This window comes from Zootoca vivipara, chromosome 2 (genome assembly GCF_963506605.1).
Source record: "Zootoca vivipara chromosome 2, rZooViv1.1, whole genome shotgun sequence".
In the NCBI taxonomy this organism is placed as follows: domain Eukaryota; kingdom Metazoa; phylum Chordata; class Lepidosauria; order Squamata; family Lacertidae; genus Zootoca; species Zootoca vivipara.
The window spans coordinates 63,671,792-63,697,375 of record NC_083277.1 but is presented as its reverse complement, the minus strand read 5'-3'; the positions used below and the strand labels follow the sequence as shown (position 1 = coordinate 63,697,375).

At 43.3% G+C, this 25,584-nt stretch overlaps 1 protein-coding gene across 1 annotated transcript in view; it reads right to left on the bottom strand.

Moving 5' to 3' along the window:
• CAMK2A (calcium/calmodulin dependent protein kinase II alpha) overlaps nucleotides 1-25,584 on the bottom strand; it is a 114,273-nt gene that overhangs the window by 4,985 nt on the left and 83,704 nt on the right. The window contains exons 9-18 of the mRNA XM_035105659.2: nucleotides 23,175-23,269; nucleotides 21,466-21,588; nucleotides 20,068-20,151; nucleotides 17,248-17,290; nucleotides 12,937-12,977; nucleotides 8,624-8,656; nucleotides 7,511-7,559; nucleotides 3,521-3,596; nucleotides 1,535-1,629; nucleotides 225-453 (exon numbers count right to left, since the gene is read on the bottom strand). Coding sequence (XP_034961550.2) covers nucleotides 225-453; nucleotides 1,535-1,629; nucleotides 3,521-3,596; nucleotides 7,511-7,559; nucleotides 8,624-8,656; nucleotides 12,937-12,977; nucleotides 17,248-17,290; nucleotides 20,068-20,151; nucleotides 21,466-21,588; nucleotides 23,175-23,269 — 868 coding nt within the window. The remainder of the gene's footprint in view (nucleotides 1-224; nucleotides 454-1,534; nucleotides 1,630-3,520; nucleotides 3,597-7,510; nucleotides 7,560-8,623; nucleotides 8,657-12,936; nucleotides 12,978-17,247; nucleotides 17,291-20,067; nucleotides 20,152-21,465; nucleotides 21,589-23,174; nucleotides 23,270-25,584) is intronic.

Below are 25,584 nucleotides of genomic sequence, written 5' to 3'. Positions count from 1 at the left end.
TTTCAGGAAGGTTTTGACCTAGCTACAAATATTGTGAAGCCATGCATAGATGTGTTACATGTGGCCTTCGCTGCTGTTCTTTCCTTCTACTGCCTTGCTTATACTCACACCTTTAATTTATACTTATTTACTCCTGTTTACACCGTGGAAACGGAATGTTCGGTTTTCAATGGTATGACAAGAGTGGCTTTGAGAGGGATCACCAAGGCCTGGGGTTGACTTACTGTGGTAAGACAGAAGGTGCTCCAGATCTGTGGAAGTGAACAATTTGCCATTTGCCATCCCGGCGGTGCCAGATTCGGGTCTCCTCCGACTGTGCAGTGCGAGGGATCCCACTGGTGTCGACGTACTGCGTGATGCGGATGTAGGCAATACAGGCAGATTCATCTCCCATTAAGTGGATGTGAGGGTTCAGGATGGTAGTGTGCACCGGCTTGCTGTTTCTAGACCACACTGGGGGTTGAGGGGAAAGCCAGTCAGATCAATGCTGCCTGCGCCTCCACATAACTAGGACGGACATCGTTCTCTAATCTTTATAAAATCATTGCAGCAACAAGGGAAAAGAAGGCACATGCAGAATATTTCTAGGCTTGTTTCAGTTTATGTCCCAATCGTAGAGAGATTCTTCTCTTAAAAATTCATTAAATTGCACTCACTGACCAGTTCACATTCTAAAAACTAAAAACATCGTTTGGGATTTCAACATTGTCAGCAAAAGTACTGTAGCTTGCCAGGTGGAACAATCCCCCCCCATGTGCTGTCCTGTGGGGTACTCCTGACACACACACCCCGCCCCCAATTGGGGGGAGGGGGCATTGCGCAAGAGGAAGCCCTCAAACAGGGCTAGTGCTGACAGAGTTCATTAGGTGAATCCTGCCCATCCACTCTACACATTCCAACCATTTATGATTTGGTTTGAAACTTTGGAAATGAGTGAGAGGTTAAGAGCACAAGCCTAACCAAGTCTACTCAGAAGTAAACCTTCAAATGCATACCTATGAACTTACAAAGCTGACACATACTATTAGTCCATCCAGCCCAGCATGGTCTATTCAGACTGGGAATGACTTTCCAGGGCCTCAGTCAGAGGTCTTTCTTAGCCTTGATACAGATATGCTTTTTAACAGGAGGTGTCAGCAATTAAATCGGAGTTCCTGCTGTATCTCTGATATACTGCCCTGCCCTTAAACGCATGTGCTAGTTCAGCCAAGTTGTCCTTATCTTTTCAGAAAGCTCAAAAAGAGATAAGACAAATTTAAGGGATGTTAGGCCTGTCTATTGCTGTGAACCCAAATGCTCAAAGGATGAAATTTCTACTCTGACAAGCAGAATCTTGGTGGGTAACAGGATAGAAGATTCCATCTACCGGTATATGCCTTCAAATCTCTTAACATAATTTATTTTAAAACAAATTGGTTGTAGTTAAGAGGCTGGTCACTGGGCTAGACTGACTGATGAAGTAACCCAATATTGCAAATATTTCCATTCTGATAAGTGAGTCAAAGGGCCTTTTGACAAGGCAGAGGGTGCTTACAGTTTTCAAAGTAGAATCTATGGAAATCCAGCCCTTCCACAAGGTTCCCTAGAGCTTCTGGTTCAAAAGCTGTCATCCCAGGGTCACACATTTTCCTGGAAGAGCCCATGAAAGGACCAGGGTCAGGGTGGAGAGAGAAAAGAAAGTGAAATAACCTCATTGTCTAGTCACATGTCTTCATTCCTATGGATTTAACACCAATGAAGTTAATCTGTCTATGCAGTACAAATACATAATTTATTTCTCATAATATATTTTAATTTCTCTCTCTTAGCTCTTATGCATACCACTGTGCTCTGTGACATACTTCAATAGCTTCTCTGCTTCTTGGCCTGTGACCTTAAAGGACATGTTTTTCTCAGTTTTGAAGAGTGAGGGGCTGCAATAATTTCCTAATGGATTGAAGAAATTGTCGTTTTGGTGGCAGGTTAAAGGAAGCATCTGTAAAATCCTCCTGCAGGATGGACAAGCTTTTTATTTGCCCTTTATTTGCCCTGGATCTTTCCCCGTGAAAACTCGCTCTTTAAAGCTCATTCGGAGCAAATGGCAATCCACGAAATATCTGAACTGACATTTGCTCTGATTTTGATGTATTGGCAGGTGGGCTCTTTCTAGGCCCAGGAAAGTGTGAATAAACTCAGAGCAGTGCTGGCTCCCAATGTTTTTCCAAGCACAATCTGCAGGGCTGGTGTTAATAGCCCTGAATGGTTATGGTCTGTTTCATATTAGAGAACACTCCCTGCAGGGTGTATGAGACCACCCACCAATACATCAAAATCCTTTTGTTCCAGTGGGCTTTTGGGAGAGAAGGTGGGAGGGTCACTTTGTTGACTGTGTGAGCTGGCAGAGATTTTTATGTTTCATAAATCTACTAGGCAAGGTTCTCTGTCAACTCTTCCTTGTCGCTGATTCGTTCTTGATTTGTTGTCTATACTGTATCTGTAATCTAATCCGATATTGCTTCATATTGTTTGTATTAATTGTTGTTTTATGCCATGCTGCTAACTGCGTGGGGGACTTTATGGAGCCATCCTTGGACAGATTCAAAACAAATCAATAAAATATATCCAGCTTATTGAAGTTAGCAGAATATGCATCAGTTCCAAGCTGGTGCTGGCATCCTGCATTAGTAAACAGATGGGTTTCAACTGAGGTTTCAAATAATGTGTTTTTTAAAAAAATAGGTGAAAGGCACTCATTTAACCCATTACCCATAATGGAAATACAGTACTATTATAAATTACAGAAACTGACTTTGGGTTCCTCATCTTGTTAAGCTTTAATGATTAATGATTTAGTGCTAACTATGCTGAGATGAGCATAAAGTAAGATTCATTTAGGAACATGGGGCTTATACTGAGTCAGCCTATTGGTTCCTCTCACAGCTCTACCTGGGAAGGCGAGGGATTGAGCATGGAACTTTCTGCATGAAGTGCAGAAGCTCCAGCACTGACCTGTGCTCCTTCCCATAAAATTACCGTGCTAACTGGTTGATTCATAAAGATAGAAAGGGGTTTTGTTTGCACATTTGTTTTCAAACAGGCCCTTCTTGTAGACAGGAGAAAAACAAACTCAGCAGCCTCTACTCTTCATCAATAAACCCATGCTTCTTTGTTCTCTTATCCAGGAATCCAGGGCCTTTGCTTGCTCACTCAGCAGTAATAGCTGCAATTCATCCTTGGACTGCAAAAGGAATCCATCCATTTTAATTTTGATGGGAGATAATAATGACAGAGTGGATCGGTATGAACAGAAGAAACAGAAAACACAAGTTCTTGAAGTTCATTTCTAGCTGTGCTTTGAAAACCCATAAAAGAAAACCACTAATTTGCTTGCCTTCAGAGCAACCCGACATTTCAAAACTGTTTTTTCACAGTTAAGGCCATTTGAAGGATTTCCTGCTAACCCTCTTCCTACACACTGGGCCAGCTCAGGAATACACTTTGCTCTCTTGTTAAAGTCAAAACACCCACTGGGCACACTCACGTGTAGGACTCAAAGTCCCCATTGCTTATTGCTTCAATCAGCTGCTCCGTCACCTTAATGATTTCCTGTTTTCGTACTGTTGGTTTGGGGGGGAGGGGAGAGAAGGGAGAGAAAATATTGAATGTAAATAAGACGGTGAGAAAGCGCATTGTTAGAGCTGTGTGGATGTCACAGTGCTGTGAACCGCAGAAAGTGGTAGTGCACGTAGAACTCAACTTTCCAAAAACTTTCTAAAAATGCCTGCTTTCATTTTTTAAACGCACCTCAAGTTTCTAGTCCTTATTGCTGTGAAGATGTGTTTGAAAATCTTTGGGGCAATGCCTTTCAAAATCTCAGCAGGCAGCCAAGAAGATCAGAGGATGAGGTCCAGGGCTTCTTTGCTTCTGCCCCTCTCAGAACTACCAAAACTAGAAAACCGAATTGTTTGCATACAGAATTTTAATTTTATTTTTTTATATATACAGACAGCCCTGGATAGTCTGATAGAAGGCGGGAATTTAAAGAAAGACTTACTAGATGGAGAGATTATAAAAACAGCTGGGAAAAGATACTCCTCCAGAATGAGGAAGATTTAGAAATCTTTGGTTCTGTTTCTACCTTTCAGTGGAAGGGCTGAGGGAAAGGCCAGCTCAGTATTTAGTGATTGCCTAGAGCAGGGAGGGGTGAGGCACATGCAGCCTTCCTGATGTTGCTGGATTATTTAGCCATGCAGGCTGGAGGTGGCAGATTAATTCCCAGCCTCGGAAGAATCAACTACAGGGCAAGCCTTACCATAAACATCTCAGCTGTGGTGGTGCTTGGCAGGTGACACACAAGCAGCCTTCAGAGGTATTTACAGACATGGCTGGGGCTTTCCTGCCAGCCTGCACAGCTCTTTCAACACAGTGGCTGAGGCACAGACAAGCAATTATACCAGGCTTAGGGAGGCAAGCTTTTGTTGCTCAGCTACATTACACCCCAGTAAGGAGAGGAACTTGCAGAGGAAAGAAATGGAGCAGCAAGGAGACCCTGGTCAGTGGGGGGAGGATTGTAAGAGGGGGGGGGAGAATGAGAACAAAAGGCATCAGTGCAGACTATGGACTGAGAGGAGACGGAGGAGAGCGTTGTTACAAAATGGCACCTTTCTTGGCCGAAGAGCAGCTTGTTTTCACTTTTGGCCATGACTGCCACTTCGTTTAATAACAAACCTTGGCAGGGCAGGCTGCTTTCCTGGCACTCTGAGCAGCACTATTAGAATAGCCATGGTGGTATCTCCTTTTGCATGTGCAATTTTTTGCACAGTGGAGAGCACCGTCTTAGACTATGGCCAGGGGGTGCGACAATCACATATGCAAACACGGCTCACCAGTTTGTGGGAGCGTCCCACACCAGTAGCAGCATCTTCACTGGAGAGATGGCTCTGGTCACACCAGTCAGGAGACCCACACAGGTGCCAAGTGGAACCTGTTGTGTTCAGAGGCCTGAGACTCTTAGTGGCCTAAAGCACAGCGAGGTTGTCCCCTTCTACCGGCCTGCTGTGTTTCAAGTTGCAGCTGCACACTGTACACATCAGAAAGGGGGCCAGGATGCCTTCACCTGATGTGTGTTACCTGTTTGGTTTCCCTGGCAAACTCCTATTCGTGAAGTTGTCATCTGAGCATGTGCAATGGTGGTCTCAAATGTACACACCTCAACTAAACTGCGATTGTGGCTTATGTTTTCAAATCAGATGAAAGGTGGTGTGAGGGAAAACACACCAAACAGCAGGATTTCTTTAGAAACTACTGGTTGTTGTTGTTTTGTTGTTAATAGTAGTAGGATGAATTGCAGGATTGGTATTGATATCAAGCATAAAATGTGTAAATGAATGACATGTTACAAGGTGCTCCCTTCTTCGGGCTGTGTTTAAAAGCTCAAGATATGGGAGGCAGCTTTTTCCTTCCTTTAAGTTTCTAAAGGTTCAAAACATTGGTAAATATGTAATTTTGATCTCTGCATAGGGAAGCTGTTGTGGGGATGGCAGCTTGATGAGCTGAGAAATGCCAGATAGGGAAAGATTTAAGCACACAGTATCCCAAGCCACTGGCTTCTCTGCCCAAAGCCTTCCTCACAAACCTTTTTCTTTAAAAAATGGTGCAGGGACTCGTTACAGGTACTTGGATCTCATGTGCTGTTAGCCCCTACACCTTTGTGAACAAATGACTTGTTATGGGAGGCTGTGTGCCCCGATTAGATGGGATTATTATTCCTGAAAGGCAGGCTTGAAGTAGTGGCTGTGAGGTTTAACTGGATCTCTGTGTCAGAATCTGTGTGGGTTACTTGCAACAACAAAATATGAACAGCCTCTTTGTGCACTCTCCCCCCCCCCAAAGGAATGAGAAAATGTGCCAAGTCAAGTTCCTCAAGTTTCTTTCACTGCCCTTCAAAAGATAGATGCTTTAAAGTTTGGAACAACAAACTTCTTTAAAAAACAAACACAGGGGCCTCACCATTACCCTCCTTTTCACTCTTTTTTATTTTAAAGAAGCCTTGAAGACAATACAAATTTTAGGATGATTCTTTTCTGTCCTCCTTCCTTACCTCTGCTTTTTGTTGGATCTGCAAGAGGGCTGAAATCTCTTAGAAATCCAGCAACACATTCAGGGAACTGGATCTTCCAAAAGACTGTGCCAAAGCATTCCAATGTGCTTATTAATAAGGCTAAAATATGGGTGTCCTGTGGGTAGATCTAATTCCCTATACTAAAGAGACAAAGTGGTTAATGATAAAATGCGCAGGGAAGTCTTTCCTCATCAGCAGTGTTTTTATCATTTCATATTAATTTGCCACACACACACACACTCCTGCCTTTCCTGTGGGACTTATTCCCGGAGAGACAAATTTTCAATTAACTTTAATGTCAGGCCAAAGTCCATCTCCACAGCAGATGAGTTCCTTTCATTTGGGGAGACTTTACAAATTAACACTGATTTCCCAAGCTATTATGGGAACACTGCGGCCTTGTCAGGCGGTAAGAAAGAGGCCTCACTAAGAGTCTTCCCAAAGACTGGTTTAAAATGGTGACAGTGAAACTACTTCCATAAAGACTCGGTGGAGAAGAGGAATGAAAAAGTCAGTGTTTGCCAAGTTGTTAGAAAATTCACAACACCCTGCAAACTGAACCGAGGAGAGCAAGGGATTTAAGTATCTAGGGCAGCCTTTTGCAAACTTGAGTCTCCAGATATTGCTGAACTTCAACTCTCATTAGCCCCTGCATGCATAGCAAATGGCCAAAGACAATGGCAAAGGTGAGGCTGGGCATGAAAAGGACTGTTGAGTCCTTCACATGCTGCCCTGCCAGCCCTATGCCAGCCCTATGCAACTTGATTCACCTGGCAAATCATTCAGATCTGATCCCAGCCTCGTCAAGTGGTACAGGGCTGGCAGGCTGGCATGAAGAGCCAAATGCGCAGTGCTCCCTAGAAAAATGTGCCCAGTATCATCGCCCCGGGCATGCCCCCCCTCCAACGCTATGCCCCTGAGTAGGTGTGGTGCAGTGGTATGTACAAATGAGGTCTAATTGCCTTGCTAATTCACAAATGGTAGTCACAACAGCGGTATTATTCTGCAGGAGAATATTGCGCATTGCACATAAATTGATACAGGACCACTTATAATGAAATTTGAGTCTTTTGGACGCATCACAGTAAATTTCTGCACACAGTTGGTTTTTCTTGTACTTCACAAAATAGGATTTAGATTGCAAATTCACAACAGAATAGTTTTGTGACAGCTGAACAGTTTTACTGACCAATGCTGGTCAGTGGGCTATAGAGTAAGGATAAAGTTTTCATTCATTTAAAAATGGGTGAAAAATAAAACCCTAAACTTCAAATTTCGTTTTAGTATTTGAACAACTCTACCTATATAGGCTGACAGCGAGAATTGCCTAGGGGTCCATAGTCTCACAGCTATTGACATTGACTAAAAAGGGTTTCCTTTTACTTCTTCCACCACAGCATTGTACTATACCTTTGGTGTCTTCATCCTCAATGGTGGTGTTTGTGCTCTCTGAAGATTCCTGGAGAAAGAACGGAGAGGACAGAAGCAAAATAAGATGCACCCAAATGGCTTCCCCCCCCAGAAAAATCCTGACCATCGGTAACCCATCACCCAGGTTCTACCTCAACAGGACCAAACACTGCAAAGGGACGAAAACCAGGTAAGCATCAGATAAAAGCACTTGTCAGTAACCACGGCTTTTGCTTTGTGACTATAATACTTGTCTTGACTTTGAAACCACAACTGAGCCGGAGGTCCGATTGTGAAGAATCTTGCAGGAGTGAATTCACTAGTATTCCACTGCACTACTATCAGGAGTGAGAGGCTTGATGTCTCCTACAGCTACAGCTAGCAGGGGGCAAGAAGGGCTGTGTAGGAGTGAAAGACACCATGTTGACTACAGTTGGGAGAGGAATGTACAAATTAACAAAGAGAGGGAGCTAGGATGAGAGAGTGAGGGAGATTGTGCAGGAGTGAAAGAGACCACATTGACCGCATAGTAAAGAAAGAAATGTACACTCAAACAGAGAGGGCTGCCAAGACCCACATGGACTGCCAAAGGCTGACACACACCTCTTTCCATAAACAGCCAACTGGTACACAGATTAACACAGAGAAAGGGAACCATTTGCTTCTCATCAGAACAACTCTGGTAGCTGGACTGCAACCACCAGTTCATCCCACCAGAGACGTATTGCAAACAATATTAGACAGCAGATTGACCATGGCCATGCCAACCACTTGGTCACCTGTGACTGAACAGTTCCAGCAAAGCCGTATAAGATGGCCTTCCCTTCATGGCTGCTTGGACTGGTGCAGCTTGCAGATCTGCTAGAGGAGAAGTTCCATGGAGAACCTTGCACTAGATAATGGAATTAGGTTCTCAGTGCTCTTGGGCTTCAACTATCCTTCTGCTCCAGCTGTTCCTGTTTAGAAGGATCCCCATAGGGGAGGATGCTGCTCTGAAGGAATTACTTTCAGCCCTGCTTTCCACACCTCAGAGTGATTCCCCAAAGCAGGGAGGGCTGGAACATGTTGAGAGGCCCAACATTATCAGCATTGAGGAAGACAAAGGACACTCACCATTAACTGAACGCTGGAACTGGACTTTCTTTTCTGGAAAAACAAGGAGAAGAGATAGGACAAGAAGAGACACAGAGTGAGAAAGAAGGAAGAGAGCAGAACATGGGCTGCAGTGGGTCCTAGGACACCTTTTTGCGATCCTACTAGAAAGGTGAAGAATTTGTGAATAAATCTGATGCTTAATGCCAAAGAGAAGTCAAATCTACCACAATGCAAACCATGCCAATCTAACTTTCCAGCACAATTAACAAATCCATCAGCCTTGTCCACTATTCTACGTTTGGACCCACAGATGTCTGCATCCCTATGAACCTTAATATCCTGACCCAGGGCAGGCCTCCACCTTAACATCACTAATCCAATCCAACAAAAGATTTTCTAATCCAATCCAACAAAAGATTTCTAAGCTGAAGAGGAACCATGTTTTGAGATCCGCAAATACTCACTAGTCATCAAGCTAAAACTGCCACACCAACTTCACTTGTGGACACGACAATATCTGAATACAGCCCTCCGCAAAAGAAATGCTATACTTTTCCAACCCTCCTTGCCAATGTGACTTTGCATCATTCTACTTGTGGCAGCAAGAAGCTGGAGACATTAAAGACTGGAATTGTTCACTTTGAATCCTAAAAGAATAAAGCCAGAAGAAATTCATATGATCCTCTACTGCACCGAATGAGGATGGGCATTTTACGTCTATAGCATCTCTGAAAGCCTTCATAGACAGTTACACTAGTGCTGAACAGTCTTGTTATTCACTAATCTAAATCTGCATTCTCACTGTGATCGAAATTTGTTGCTTCTCATCCTGTCTTCAGTGGTCACTCTTCTAAGGTCATGTCTGCACATCATTTTGGCATAATTCAGGTACTGTACCAGTAAAGCACTTTAAAGTCTTCACTATCCACACTGTAAGATGCAAGCATCTTGCCATTTGCAATGGTTATGAGATAATATCAGTGTTTGTTTGGAGCAGCCCAGTTATAATGCTATACATTGCACCAAATCAGAGTGGGGGTTGTTTAGGTGGGATGTGAATGCTGATATCAGAGCTAGGAGTGGCTTGCTAGGGCATGAAAAATACAAATGAAGTAGATGATGGTCACACTTTGAGCCAAGTGATTCCCTTTTTCTAGATTTGTGCAAGTGCAGCAACAAGTATCTGGGTGAGAAGAAACAGAACAGTGTGCAGGAATGTGATATCACATAGCTTTCACCAGGGATTTCTTTTAAAAGTGTGATAAAACCTTGAGAGAATGACTGAAACCACAGGCAAACTGCAATGTTTACATGGACTACGGCTGCAGTTTTTAGGAGTGGAAAGTCTGATTCATATAATCCCAGCATTGTACCAAAGACGGTATATCAACACAATACCAAATAGTGGAAGTGAGTTTATTTGCATTGCAGACATGACCTAAGAAGCCTCTTCTATGCCTCAAAGTAGTACTGAACAGCTCAAAGCAGAAATCCTGCAAATAAGATTTAAGACTTTTGTCTTTTGATTCTTGATTAGCTTCTCTCAACACAGTGCTTTAATGTACATCAAAAGAGAGGCACATCATGTCAGATTCCTAATTATCACTCAAGAGAGTCTTGAATAAGTTCTCTATTTCCTACCCCACAAATCCATTCTTGGCTTCTTCTTGGCTTCTTCACACTACTTCTTTCTGTCCTCTAGATGAAACTTGGGAAATGGATCTAGATGAAATCCAGAAAATGCAGCATCTAAACAGGCTTACCATAGGCATAGTGTAGAAGCCTCCATCCTAACCTTCTTCACTATTATTTATTTTAAAAGGTATCAAAACTGCATATATCTGGTGAGATGAAATGCATTCTATGAGCTACAGTAGAAAGAGCCCATTGGCACTTGGCGATCCTGACTGCTTTATTTCATCATATGATATCCTCAGGTGGCCCTCTACAGCTTCTTCTCCAAAGCCAACAAAAAGACAGAGAACAGACTCTTCTACAACTCTTAGATTTGGTACTTAAGCTATATATGATGGAGGTAGCTAGGCTCAGCTGCATGGTGGCTCCACTGAGAACATAGCAAGAACCAAGAAAGAACTGTCTAGGAAACCTTACTGGACGGTAACTGTAGAAGCAATTGACGCAACATGACGCAACACAAAAGTGGTGACCTTATTAAAGTAGGACGTACATACAATAAAAGGATGCAACACAGGGCAGTGACTTTATTAATTTAGGATGTAACAGGATGTGACATGGGGCAGTGATTGCATTAATTAACAATGTAACAGGATGTGACACAGGGCAGTGAACTTGTTGAGTATCCACTGGTTACAAGAGGGGCAAAGCCTCTTTTCTCAATAAACTATTGATGAAAGGGGTCCGTCGTCCTTTCTACTCTCCATGGATAGTATGTTTGCAGAGGTGGCACATAAATATCTATTTTTTCACTGAAAGATGTAGCTAAAGTAGGGGGTAATATCCTTTCTGCAATGGGGATGTTGCCATTACCATGTTACTTCAAACACATTAGGTAGGTTCTTTCTGTTAGCATGAACTGAGAGTTTCATCAGAAAGGCAAGCTAACCATGAGATCGTGAACTAGACCCCACAATTTGTGGTGCCAACAGCCATCTCCTTCCACAGAGGGGGATATCAAAATCAAACAAGGTGAGGGGGAAGGAGAATCTGCAGCCAAGCCAATTTGACAATTAAGTCAAGTGGGATTCCACTGCTGGGATTGATGTCTGTCCATCTGGGGGGTTTCTGCAAGGAAATGGAGGGTGAGATGACAGTGCCAGGAGTGGCTGTTAGCATAGGAAATAGGCAGATGGGCAAGCGTAAGTATATCTCTTGGCAAAAGGAACCCTGTTTAATCTTCTTCATTCTCTGAAGAAACCTTTGCCACATCCTCAGATAGCCACCAAGTCTCAATTTGGCACCGTGGAAAGAGATGCCAGGCACCTGTCCAGAATACTCCAGTTTGGTTTCCAGAAAAGAAAATCATTATAATATCAGCACAAAGCCATTCTTTCAAACGCTAGTATTCAAACTTCACAAATATTTCAGAGCTGGAATGAGTGATGTCACTGGAATGAGCAAACCTGTTCATCCATTAATCTGCATCTCTGCCAAATCAATGAACCAGGTTTCAAGGCATGACATGAGTGCTGCAAACCCAAGGGACCAATGTAGAATCAAAAACCTGGAGGAGGTGTGTGTGTGTGTGTGTGTGTGTGTGTGTGTGTGTTGGGGAGGATTTCTTGTGTCCCTAGTTCTGTTTTCAGGGCTAACCACTTTCTCCCCTCCTTTTGGGTTGATGACAGAAACTTCTGCATTTTCTCATCCCTCCCAGGTTTTCAGTTGTTCAGAAGATCAGGGCACCGTGGGAGACTCAGACTCAAATAAAACAGCAATGACCTATCTGAAAAGAAAAGGTGGCAGCTTAGCCCCTCGCCACTGCTCAGAGGCTCTAAACTGATGTCCTCAGGAGCCAATCAAAGAAAGAGTCATCCTTGCTCCCACTCCCCATCCCATCTCCCTCTCTTCCATATTAAGTGTCTTTCAGTTTGTCTTACCTGTCACAGCCCCCTTTACAGTATTAAGAAATGCCCTAGAGCCAATTCAAATGGTTGGGCAGGGAGATGTGGTAAAGCTCTCTTGGCAGATCCGTAACACCTCCAAATTCACTCAGGTGTTGATTTGTTTGTTTGGAAGTGCTTCCTTGTCAAGATATACCTTAACACAGGAAGATAACCTGCCAGGAAGAAGGCCTGCCTGATTTCTGAGGCACACTGTGGGATAATTCACTCCCACACAAGGACCATTGGAGGATCAACCTCCAAATTTCTGAATCAGTTGGACTTGTGAGTTACTGTCCTCTTGTGGGGCTGTTTCACCATGGCCTCCAAACATTTGGATTGGCTCTTAGCAGCTTAGAGTATTTCCCCAAAATGACCGTAGCGTAGTAACAGTAAGACGGTAGGAGAAAGGCACAAGCTTTTTTCCTCCTCTTTATGAAAAGAAAGCAGGAATGGGAAGAGATTCTGAGGATATGAGTTAGCCAAGCAAATTGAACGTGAGTCAAGGCATCGATTACTCTAAGCAGCAAACTTTGCTTTGGTTAAAGGTATTTGTTTTTCCTTTTTTGCTTTCAGAGTGTGGAAATGTATTTCATGATGAGAAGAGGATGATGCAAGAGATCCACTAATGCAAGGCCTTAACACAAAGGGCCTGGGCCACGTAGGGACCCATGACCACATAGTCCACCAGCCCAAACATTCCTGCCTTCTTGAGTACAGGCAAGCTGGTGGCTTTATGAGCCCGAAACTTACCTTGACGCCATCGTTCTTCTTGTTGCCACCACTTTTCCCTCCTGTGGAGAAAAAGTACCACGTCAAGAGGAACAGGCACGGTACCAGGGTCAGCACACTGAGAACCAGCAACATGAGGGGAGTAGTGTGAGAGCAGCAGAACGCAGGAACCGAAGATCACAGATTCAATGCCACCGCCTCCTCTGCTGGTAGCGAACTTGCTTTGCAATGATCCAGAGTTCTGGAGGAAGTCTCTTTCAGAAAACTATGAAGCTCACCAGCTGGATTATTGGGATCCTTCCCCGTGAAAAGCCACAGCCACTTGTCTTCTCGGACTCCCAAATCTTTGAAGGAACCAGCAGAATGGCCAGCGACGGAGAGAGAAGGGAGCTGAAAGAGCATTCTCCGACACTTGTTTCCTTCCTGAGAGGGCTCAAGGATCCTTCAGCATGGCTTACAGGGATTCAGTCCTGCCCTGTGCCATCACCCTCACCTCCTGGGCTTGCCTGCCCCGTTTCGCAGTCTCAGATACGAACGCTAATGGCTCAACTACGATAAGATCAGCGTGCAATTGCCTGCCTGCCTGCCTTTCTCACACTCTGCCTCTTTCGCTAATTTTAGACCCCCATGCTGGTGGGGTCATGTGCTACAATTATGACATCCTGACAGCTGCAGCCCACATTTTGACAATGATGAAAAGCAGACATCTTCCCCCATGCCTCCCTCCCCCATGACTATCCCAGAGCCAGCCTCGTCTCCTGGGACTGCAGCCCACTCATATCCCCCCCCTTTCCCTCTGTTGCCTTCAAATAGATTCTGAATGCATAAAACACAGAGATATGAAGCATGGCATAAGCACGCTTGGCCTGACTGCGGCTTCTGAGCAAAAGATGACCCGGATAACCCTACCATCAGTAACAATCACTACTCTGGTTTTTTTTGGGGGGGGGGACACACATCTGAACATGGAGGACAGAAAACTAAATAAAGGATCAATATTTGAATTCCCTGATTTCAATTTCAGTGGTGAACCCTTATCACTTTTAGAGCAGTCTCAGCTGGTTAACTCTCCTCCACCTCCACATTTTTTAAATACAAACTTCCTAAGCGTGTCATGGTAGACAGTCAACCTAATTTCCTAGATTTTTCCTCAGTGATTTAATTATGTCCCCATTTGACCTTGTTTACTCCATTCAATTAGCAACCAGCCTGCATTAGCTAAGCATCTTATGTTACCTTCCCCTACACTTTAGCATTTATTTATTTAAATTCTACCCAGCCCTTTCCCCTTCATCCAAGTGCTCATTGTGACTAAGTGTTCCAGCTTATAATATGCAGCCCGTGCATAGTTTGTCACATGTGTATATTGCATAGGTGTACTTTGCCACATGTGCATGCTGTAAGAAGTCACAACCAATTATGGTTTAGCGTTGCATGTACTCCATGTTGGAAGGCCAAATATTTTATTATTATCAGCTGTGATTGTGTACATACAGATGGCACATTATTTCCTACATGAAGCAGGAATGAGGAACCTTTTTCAGCTTGAGGGCCACGTTTCCCTTTTGAACAAGTTTCTGGGGCCACACGCCACACTACTTCTAATAATTTGGCCACATATTAAATGTAATCACAAACAACTGTCCCCCTGTATTTTCCAAGAGGCAATCTCAATTTTGTAATCCTTCTCCCCTAATATCTCTCCTCTCCCTATACGGTATATTTCGGGTGGAGCTGCAGGTCCACACAATAGCTCCCTCTCCAGAGTAGAAGATTAAATCTTGCCCCCGCCTTTTGGGGGGGTCATCCATAATTTAAAGAAAATCTAAAATCCTGCCAAATCAAGGTGATGTTGCGAATCTTCTGTTGTGTGAAGGGACGGCAGCCTTTCCAGCAAAGTGTCACAAAGCATTTTCTTTGTGATCTATGGGTAAACGATTAATAACTATTTATGAATGTGACGTGAGAAAAGACACGAGTCAGTGCCTGAGTTAAGGACTGATGTCAGCTTTCTGCCGTAGACAACTAAGCCACAATCCAGCACAGAGTTGTGCACACTTAAGCCTCTTGAAAGAAGTAAGTTGTGCAGTACTGCACAACCATACGTGTCTCAATAGGACTTACTCCTCACCTCCCCAGATAACTGTGTATAGGATTGCAGCTTAAGTGCACCTAACTGCGATCAATTGTAGTCCTGGTTGTGTATAATTACCTCCAAACTGTGAGCTTTTCACTTTGAGTAGTTATCACAGCGTGAAACCAGGGGAGGGAAGGAAAGAGGGGGAGCTTAGTGGAGCGGTGTGTGTGTGTGTGTAAAAAGCTGAACTGTAGAGTTGGAGGTCCTATGCATAAGAAGTAGTTTTCTTTCAATTTCAAAATTACGAAGTGCTCACTTTTAAGTAGCAAACATCCCTCAGTATCTCCCACCCATGGAGTGGAAGAATGCATGAATCTTATTAAGCCATATAGTAAATCCTTGTCAACCCTGTAGCGTAGCATCTCTAACATACATTCTTTCCACGTTCAAACTGTGCTGCTTGGGGACCTTTGGAAATAGGTCTGGGGTGGGAAGCCTGAGATTTTCTGGATCTTGTTGGACCCCAGGTTTCATCAGCTGCAGCCAACATGGCCAATGGTCGGAGGTCCAGCAACATCTGAGGTCCACAAGTTCCTGAAATAAGTAATATATGAGCTATGTCTGGACACCAAACGTTTGAGTCATACTCCAGGAATAGGTCTACAAGACATCAAGTGCTTTCTTTCCAGGCTACCACGACAAGGAAAGCCTTGCTGAGCTAGATGCCCTGTGAAATGAAAGGAGGCTGTGCGCAGAAACAAATCTTGGATGAAGTTCCTGACATAGCAGACAGCGACAATGCATATCGTGAATATTTAGGGAATTTTAAAATGACCGTTCATACATCAGTACTCCACCACCACCACCACTAGCAAACTAAATTATTTTACCAAGGTACTTGATCTATGCTGCAATTCTATTCATGCTTTCTTCTAGGTGAGTAAGCACCATTAAACACAGTTTACTTCTGAGAAGCAATTCACAGGAACACACAGATAGTTATTCTGTGCCACTTTCCCAAGCATAACCGATAACTGGGCTGGAGCCCAAACTTAAGAGGCAGGCTGCTGGTGCATTTATCAAGTCCATTTGTCGATCGTCTTTTCCTAAAATGTAAGACCAATAGGATGGTGAAATCTGGGGAATGTTATAGAATAGGAACATGGTGCAAACAGACCAACCCAAACATCCAAAAGGTTTTGGTGTATTGGGGGGGGGGGCGAGACCTTAAGTTGTGCTGGTTTATACCAGGGATGAGAAACCCTGCCTACTGCCCCCAGGGACTCATGTGGTAGTGTGGGTAGGTGGCCAGTTGGCATGGCTGGCACAAGCAGTGAAGGCACATGTGGTTGACAAGCTGCAGGTTGGCTGCCTGTGATTTACCTAGTAATAAACCCCCTGAGTATTAGCAGTGTGTCAGTATGAAAAATAAGAGTACAGTATCAGTTCAACCACATCCACACTTTGCAATGCCCTATTCCCCTGACTGCACTGCAACCAGGAAGACCCAAACATCATATTAAAATGCAAGCTGTCTCCAAAGCATGTGATCTTCATTAGTAAATCAAAAGTCAACAATCCTGGATTTTTAAGCATGTCAGAACATCCCTATAGGATTCCACTGCAGTCCCAGTATCTTGCTTTCCAAATTGTATCTGCTTGTACAGTGCCGAAAGTAGCAACCTGCAGGGAAGCTGCAGAAATGCTAGAATTTCAAGACAACCAATAGGCAGCCTTGTCTACTGAGTAAAACCCAGCAGGTGGATTTATGCATTGAGCAAATCTGGGACAGGGGTCTGAAGGCATTTTCACACACAATACAAATTGACCTTCATTAATGCCAAACCAACAAGGGTCAGAATGTAAATTTAAAATGCTTCTCCACTTTTTTTTCTTTCCTGCATTAATGTTTAGCCGCAGATACAAATGGCAGAAGAATTCCAAAATGCTATCATAGCAGGGGTGGGGAAACCTCTGACGATGCAGTTGCTGTTGGACCACAACTCCCATCACCCCTGCTGCTTGGGGGCTGATGGAAACTGGAGTCCTGTCCAAAAACATCTTCAGGGTCAGAGGTTTTCCGCCCCTGCTTTAGAGCCATGGATTAAAATGCCCTGTGCCCAGTCTTTTCCAACAAAAGCCAGGATTTAGGGAGCCTGTCATGCTGGCCAGTCATATTAAGCACATATGACTAACATCCAACATATGAAGAGGCAGCAAGTCAATACTGTCCTGGACAGAGTTGGGTTACCTACCAGAAAAATTCCGGGTTGCTAGCATTGTAGTGAGGATTGCACCCTGAAATACACAAAAGACAAAAAGAAAACGGGGAAGCAAGAAACATCACTGGGTTCAGAATCAGGCCCAACCCTTCCCCCAACCCTAGTCTCCTTCCTCTTAAAAGGCATCTAGTGGAAAATGGAGCTGGCTGGGGCTCCAAGAGGGATGGATCTTTGGCATGGTTCCAGGGGTATGATGAATATAGTTTGGAGGTGGTATTAATAGATATAGCTAACTGTTTGCAGAAAACAAGTCACTGGATAGTGGCTCGGGGATTTTTAACTACTCTGCAAGTTTCTCAGTGATGGTAGCAGGGGTTTATTATAATCACCTTATAGAGACTCAGTATCCTTTATTGCAGTGTTAATGGAATTTCATCCTCTGATGAACAAGCAACATCCACGCTCTGATGAGACCAGGACAACTGGCAAGTTTCTAGCAGTCACTGATGAGGGCTTCACATTGTGTCTTGAGGGGAACTCCCTATATCTCATCTCTCCGTAGAAGCTGCAGCAGCAGACTCTAGTAGACACATCAGCGATAGAACTCCCCCACCCTGCCCGAAAATAACCTGCTTTCCTATTGTTTAGAGCTGTGCCCAAGCCCCAGATGGCTATATGGTACCCCCAAACTTGCTATACTGTATTGTGAAATTTAAAAATATCGGACATTTAGAAACAGATCTATATATATGGCATGGTTTGTTTGTTTTAAAACAGCAATTCAATTTTAGCACCTGATAATAAAATCTACCACAGCTATCACTATTTCTACTACTATTACTACACGTATCTGTTCTCACATAGCATATTGTCCCATAGATGTCAAAGAGCAGATCGGTCTCCTCACATCCATTTTATAGATGGGAAGACTAAGGTACAGGACTGAAGTAACATCTTCAGAGCCATTCTCTGCAAGTTAATAAAAGAACTGGTTATAGATCCCTGCTCTCCTTTGCCAAGCATTTAACACCGACTATCTCTCAGTTACGACTGCCCGTTTTCTTACTGGAAAAGAAAACACCTCACAAAAGGAAGGGGCAGTACTGTGCATAAAACTGTTTCTACTTTGTCAAAGAAAAACGGAGTGTAGACACAGATATTGCCACTGGATAAAGATGCTGAGCTGTACCCAGACATTCTCTGTCCGCTAGCACAAGAGCTCTTGTTGTACTAAAGTGCAGGTGAGTTTTAATGTTGTGCAACAGTTAATAATATTAATAATAATAATTTATTATTTATACCCCGCCCATCTGGCTGGGTTTCCCCAGCCACTCTGGGCGACTTCCAACAAAATATTAAAATACAATGGTCTATTAAACATTAAAAGCTTCCCTAAACAGGGCTGGTAGATGTTGTTCTCTTTGACATCTGGTGGGAGGGCGTTCCACAGGGCGGGTGCCACTACTGAGAAGGCCCTCTGCCTGGTTCCCTGTAACTTGGCTTCTTGCAGCAAGGGAACCACCAGAAGGCCCTCGTCGCTGGACCTCAGTGTCCAGGCAGAACGATGGGGGTGGAGACACTCCTTCAGGTATACTGGACCGAGGCTGTTAAATCCTGTGCAACAGCTGAACTAGTAAAAACTTGTTGTGCAGCAGATTGTTCAACCTGTGCAACAAAGTTACAAGCAACCTGCTAATGCCTTCTCTTCCACAACAACGTTGTGCAGTTGGAAAACATTTCACCAGTGGAACAAGTGTACCACTAGGGGACTAGAAAGCACCATGTCGGATACACCCTGCACGATGGAACTTAGCATTTACTCCCGCTGGTTGCACTGGACTCAAAACTTCCATCCAAATATAACTTTTCAAGAGGGGAAGTGAAAAAGGTCAACTGGACTAAGCCTCTTTGATACTCTTGGTCTCTCTCCTCATTTTTGTAGGTGGGTGCGGTCACACAGAGCATTTCCCAATTTCCCAATCAATTTCATGAGCTAGTAAGAGGACATGTATAATAGGATTACATTAACATAATTGAAGCAGTAACAGATTACTGGAGGAAAAGTAAACACAAATCATTATCTGTTTCCCTGCTCAGTAATCTTATTAGCCTCCAGCCCTGAGGCTGGAAACTTGCACAGTATTCAGAGGAAGAATAACAGCATGTGTAGATATCCAACAAGGCCTCGGAGGAAGGTGGTGATGGTGGCAATAAACTTCTTAGCTGATACTGAACTTTCCCCCTGGGCATAGGGCTGGCGGACAGTGATTTGAAAATGGTGAATTTGGACACTGGTCCCAATTTCATTGTCTTAAAGGATGTTCCATAGAAATCAATGGAAGTGCCCTTAAGGAATGCAGATTCAGTGATTCCTAGGAAACAACTTCAGTTTGCCCTAGAATCCTTAAAAAGGGGGGGATTTAGTCTAATCAGTGTTCACTTATCAAAAATTATTTTAGTGGACTTTATCAAAGTGCCACAAAATGGTGGCACTGCAGCACTAGTACCGCTCGACTGAGCCTGAAATGGGTTGTCCCTTCTGCAGACACTAGCATCTAATTATACAACAACAATCAATGGGGGCAGCGGGGAGCCACTGCTCTACTTTATCCTGTCATTCAGTGCATACGACCCGAAGACTTAATTAAGATATCTAGGAAGGCCTTTCCTTTCTCAGCACACAGGTGGCCATTCTGAAAGCCAATTTCTTGGAAGCCTCACAGCTTTCTTGGAAAGTCCATTCTTTGGAAGCCTTTATGAACACAGGAAGGCAGATGAAATGGAAAACTGTCTGGTGATGTACACCCATTTCCTAGAAGACCACCTACAAGTCAGAGAAGAGGCATGGATTACCTTTAGCTTCCTTCTGGCATTGAACTTCTTCAAGCAGTCCACAGTCTCCTGCCTGTGCATACAAGATGCCACAGTGGAACGGTGCTGTAAGGTAAAAAGAAAATTGCTCAGAAATGGAAGAGAATAGAAAATAGAGAGGTCTTCCCCCCCCCACACACACACCCTGTTTTAAAGCAACCTGGCTTCTTTTACTTGTGGTATTCCTTGGTTTGCATGAACCCATGTGTCCTAATCAGCACTTGTTCCCTGCCCACTGTAACCAGGTAAGATCAGTAAAATCTTTTGGGGAGCCTGTATTTGGAGACTCCAGCCTTTGTGCAGTGGGTTAGCCTAGATAACTCTCAGCTTCTTACACCTTTGTGCAGGGTGGTTATTTCATGGCTACACATACAAGTCTAAACTCTGCACCATCTCTGTGTCTCTTGAATGTGCACTCATGTATTAGGCATACGTTTGAATTCTCCAAGCAGTATCAAATAAAACTTTAATGGTTTGTACAAACTAGTTTTCCTGCTTATTCATTTGTCCCTTATTTTGCTACACCAGAGATTCTGGAGATGGTTCATTAGGTTGTTGGTGACTTAGGTAACCCTCCCCAGTCTGATTCTCTTATGCACTGATGGCTCAGACTATTGTCCTTTTCGAGCGCAAGGGACATTCAAAACAGAGACCTGAATATAAATGTTCCACCCCTTTAGGGAGGAAACCCATAGTTTAAAAATCTATGTAGTTGTGGCAGCGACACTTGATAGACAGAAGTACACAAGTAAAAAAATGTTCCAGGAAATAAACTGAGGATATTGCTTTAATGATAAGCAGCGGGGTTTGGGGGAAGCATCCTATATAGGCTCGTTGATTCTGAGTGAATGAGAGCTAGAGTTGTTTTTTTCTTTAAAAAAACTTGTCAAAGTCCTCTGTAACAGTTTTATTCCAAGAGCACAGCCGAGTTACAATAAGGGCTGTGGAAATAGTAAAAGTGCATCTCAAACTGTTATTTCTATAGATCAGAATTACTAGTACTGAAGGTCTGGTGGAAAACAGGAAAAGTGATTTTAAAAATTATGAGCTTTGCACTCCTCTGAAGCTGTTTTTCCCTCCTGGGAGCCCATCTTGATTGCTGTAAGTGGACTGCATGAACACAGACACTTAGTAAGTGCCATCAGCAAATGGTTCAGCGTTGTTGTTTTTTGGAGCCACATAGCCAGTTGCCCATAATAAGCATATACCTATGGCATGTAGCTCATATGATACAATGCTTATTAATCAACATGTGAACAAAGGATTACTCTGTTGTATGTGTGCTACATAACTGAAATGTATTTTGTTCCATTGAGACCCTCTAAAAAAATAACTGCTTTTCATCCAGACAATCCTCGGGATCTGGGCAGTTGCACTTACTGATATCCATGGGTGCTTCAGAGCTTCAGCCGCTGTGATACGTTTGGATGGGTTGATTGTCAACATTTTATTGATGAGATCTTTTGCTTCAGGAGTGACAGTATCCCACTCGGGAGAAGGAAACTGTAAGAGCAAAGGGACAGCACTACTCATAACAATACGATCAGGAGCTCCCCCTCCTTTTTGCATCATCCATGCAGTTTGGCCTATTTGCACACTCTCTTTTTCACACTATACAATAATGCAGATTTGAGATAGGGAAGGGGGGAAAGCATCCATTTTTGTAGGAAATGGTCTCTGACGTGCACAGGATACTGTCAGAGTTTGTTAATATTTTTGCCACTGATTTCCACCCAGCAGCTTTTCTTAAAAACGAAAACAAAAAACAGTTTCACAAGGCTGGGTGCATTTCTTGCTAATCCCAGTCAATACAAGGCAGTAAACGTAGCACAGAATGACCACTGGGAGGGGGCCAGGTGCTGAAAATGCTCTGCCAAACCCTGTTCTCTGCTGAATTGCTATCCAGCTGCAGGTTTGCCAGCTTGTTAACACACACACAGCAAAAAATGAAAACATCCACGGAGCAGCCCTGTTGCATGGCCTTTGTGTGCACTGAGGAGAAGCCTTGCCCTTGCCCTTGAACTGTCACAGGGTGGGGTGGAAGAGGCTGGCAGCTAGAAACTATCAGTACTTTGCACAGTATCTTTTTGGTGTGGATTTTCACAACTGAATTTTGTAAACTTTTATTTTTTGTGTTCATCCACTTGGTGGGTAAAGCTGGAGGAGAGCCAGGTGCATGGCTGCAATTTGCATGTTCATTCTAGGTCGCCCCATTTGTCATCTGGTCCAGATCCACTTTCTTAGTTCCCTTAATGGCCCATCACCCAGGCAATTGCCTCACCAGGAAGCTAGCTTGACTATTCCAAGATTTAGAAGGAGAGGGGCAAGTATTAGAAAGGGCTTGGCATACAGCCTACTCCCCCTACAAAACTCACAACACTATCAAAAGCTCTGCGTGCCTTGGGATCAGGTAGCTAAAGAAAACCTGTTCCTACATAAGCTTGCCTGCACACTGAGGTCAGCAAGGGTGTTCCTGAAGTGAGAGAAGTTGCAACCAAAGAAAGGGATATTTTAATTGTCAGTTATGGAAGTCCCTTCCCCAGAGAAACTCACCTGGCTATCTTTTCAACAACAGGAAAATACCTTTTTATTCTCCCAAGCCTTTTAAGCTTTGAGTTTTAACCATTTAAACCTCTGCTTTTATTAGGGGGCCCTGTGCTTTAATTTGCTTTTTCTGATTTCTTTCTTTCTTTTACTGTTGTAAACCAATTGCGTAAAGGGTCATATACAAACCCATTAAATAAACAGATACAAATTATTTCCTTTAAAAAAAAGAAAAATAAATATTCCCACTTAGCTCACTATATTTTTTCCTCACAACAAACTTGTGAGGTAGGTTAGGCCAAGAGACTGAGACTGGCCCAAGTTCACTCAGGGAGCTTCACAGGTGAATAAGGATTTGAGCCCAGGTCTCAGAGTCCAACCTACTAACCACTTCACCACACTGGTTCTCAAATAAGCTTTCAGACCTGGTGCTCTGTGTCTGTGTGTGTACAAAACAAAGCGAGAGTTGAGAACTCTTTAAAGAAATGATGGTATGTGAAAAAGGAAGAGAAAACAATGAAGGGTTTGGGAGTGGGGTCACTTACATCATAGGCTCCAGCTTTGATCTGCTGGTATAGTCGATGTTGATCCTCATCCCAGAAAGGAGGATAGCCAACCAGCAGAATATACAGAATAACTCCTGTGTGAGACAAGGACAGGCATTGTTATGTAAGCTCCAGCCACACACGGGTGGGGGAAAGGGTTAGTTCAGTGACTCAGAAGACTGGAGCAGTGGGCCTACACCGTCTGTGAGACTCAGAACTGAAGAGGATGTGAAAAGGCTCCTTTTTGTCTGAATTGTCAAGGGTAAGTAGGAGCATTTTTATAGTTCAGGTTGAGTCCTCAGTTTGCATCAGCACCTGCCTGACAGGGGGCACTTCCAAATGACCAGCTCATTGAGCAATTGGCTATTTAATTAGCATTCACTCATTAACTTGTGGGTAGGTTAGAGTCAAAGCAAGTGTTAACACACAGTTTTCAGTGTGTTTCCCCATCACTGCAAAAAATCCGTTTCTTGTCCAAGACCTGCTAATCAACTGTTATCTGAGGGAAGCACCCTCTGTCCCAAACAAAGAAATCACTTGCCACTTAATTGTCAGATACCCTGAATCCAGTTAATAAAAAGTATCTTGTCAAGTGTCCAGAACAGCATCCATCCTGGCTAAGTAACAACATCTAGGAACCACAACACTGCAGCCTGTCTGTGAGCTTGTTTAAGCCCAGTCTTTCCTCCATATCAGTTCATACAGTTGAACTTGGGTGGGACAAGGAAGAAATCCTATTATCTTCCTCACCTACCATTTCTACCTGTTCTCTTACACACTATCACGACCCAAAACACTGCCTGAGGTTTATTATTTTGAAGAACTTTCTTTATCAACAACACACAGCACAATGCCCCCTCTCTTTCTGTACTGCATATATGCTGCCCAGGAAATTTTCTTCCACCCTAATAGTTTTTTTTTGTATATAGGAGTGGAACTTTGAACATCTGGAAATGTCTTGGCAAACTTTTGCAAGGATTGGCACCGTTATGCTAGCAGCAGTAATGCAATATTCAGACACATCAGACCCTGCATCTGAGCTCAAAGATTCCTTTGGAATGAAAATGTAACATCAGGTGTATGTTCCTCATCTGTTTCCTACAACATTCTGCATCCCAACACAGGAAAAACTGTTCCCTCCACGTGTGTGCTGTAAAAATGAGGCTAAAAGTAAAACGTTTAATTAAGTGAGTCACTGATGCATCAACATGCCAAATAGGCAACATACACATACAATCTGGCCTCATGAGAGGGCTGGTCCTTTTTTGAGAGCACTATTTGATTTAAATAATAATAATAATAATAATAATAATAATAATAATAATAATAATAATCGCTGAACTTGTATGATGAGCAACATATTACTGTTGAGAAGCAGACTTTCTCATAGAGACTGCCTGAGACTCCACATAAGACTCTTATTCTTCAGAAGTGGCCCTGCTGAGGGGATGACCCCATGTTAAGTCATTACACCAGGACACAGTTTCAGTTCCTACCATTCCGAAGATCTTTGTGGTTCATTATTCACATAAAATGTTTTTTTTTAAAAAAAAAACATGCCATAGGAAGCCAGGTGTTTTGCCAGAGAGGAACACATTCCATCTGAAATAACACCCATTCATAAAGTTTAATTCAGGCCACCTGCGTTCGCTTTCTGCTCTACCGTAACTACTTGTTTGGGTTACACAAGTGATTTAGGCTTACTATGTTTCCTTTTCTCATTGCACAGTAAGGATAAGAGCACTTCCCTGAGTCTCAAAAGAATGATGAGGATAAATAGATTAATGAATGAGAGACTCCTTGATGCTATGGTGATGGGGGAATATAATGGACTCTCCAAATTAACAAACATCCAGAAACACAATTTTTAATCTCCAAATTGCTCTTGTAGAAGTTACTCTCTGGTGAATGCTAATCCCATAAATCCATAAACCTTATAGCATAATGCTTCCTGGATGCTAAAAGCTCATTCAGCTAGCTCTTAGCCATTCCTCCCACAGGTCATAGGAGTAAGGTTTTGGTTGTAAGATTTTCAGTCCATCACTTACAAAACAGTTTTTATATGGTTTCCTCTAGTACACATGGTTGTGGAGTCACAGATTCATACATGAGTTTGTCATATTGACCAGAACAACTTTGCTATTTTTACTAAGAGCTTTAAGGACAACAACCCATTAGAGGGAGCGCTGAAGTGGGGAGGTAGCCATGCCAGTGCTTTTACAACTGCATTCAAAAACGGAGCATAAAATATTTCCCTTCGAAAAGCTTCCCTTATTTTATCATCACAACAATCCTGTGAGCTAGGCTGTGTGGAGAGACGGTGACTGCTCTAAGGTCACACAGCACTGTAGCCATTGCACTACACTGCCTCACATCTTGCATGGGGGTAAAGAATTCTGGCTTTCCATTT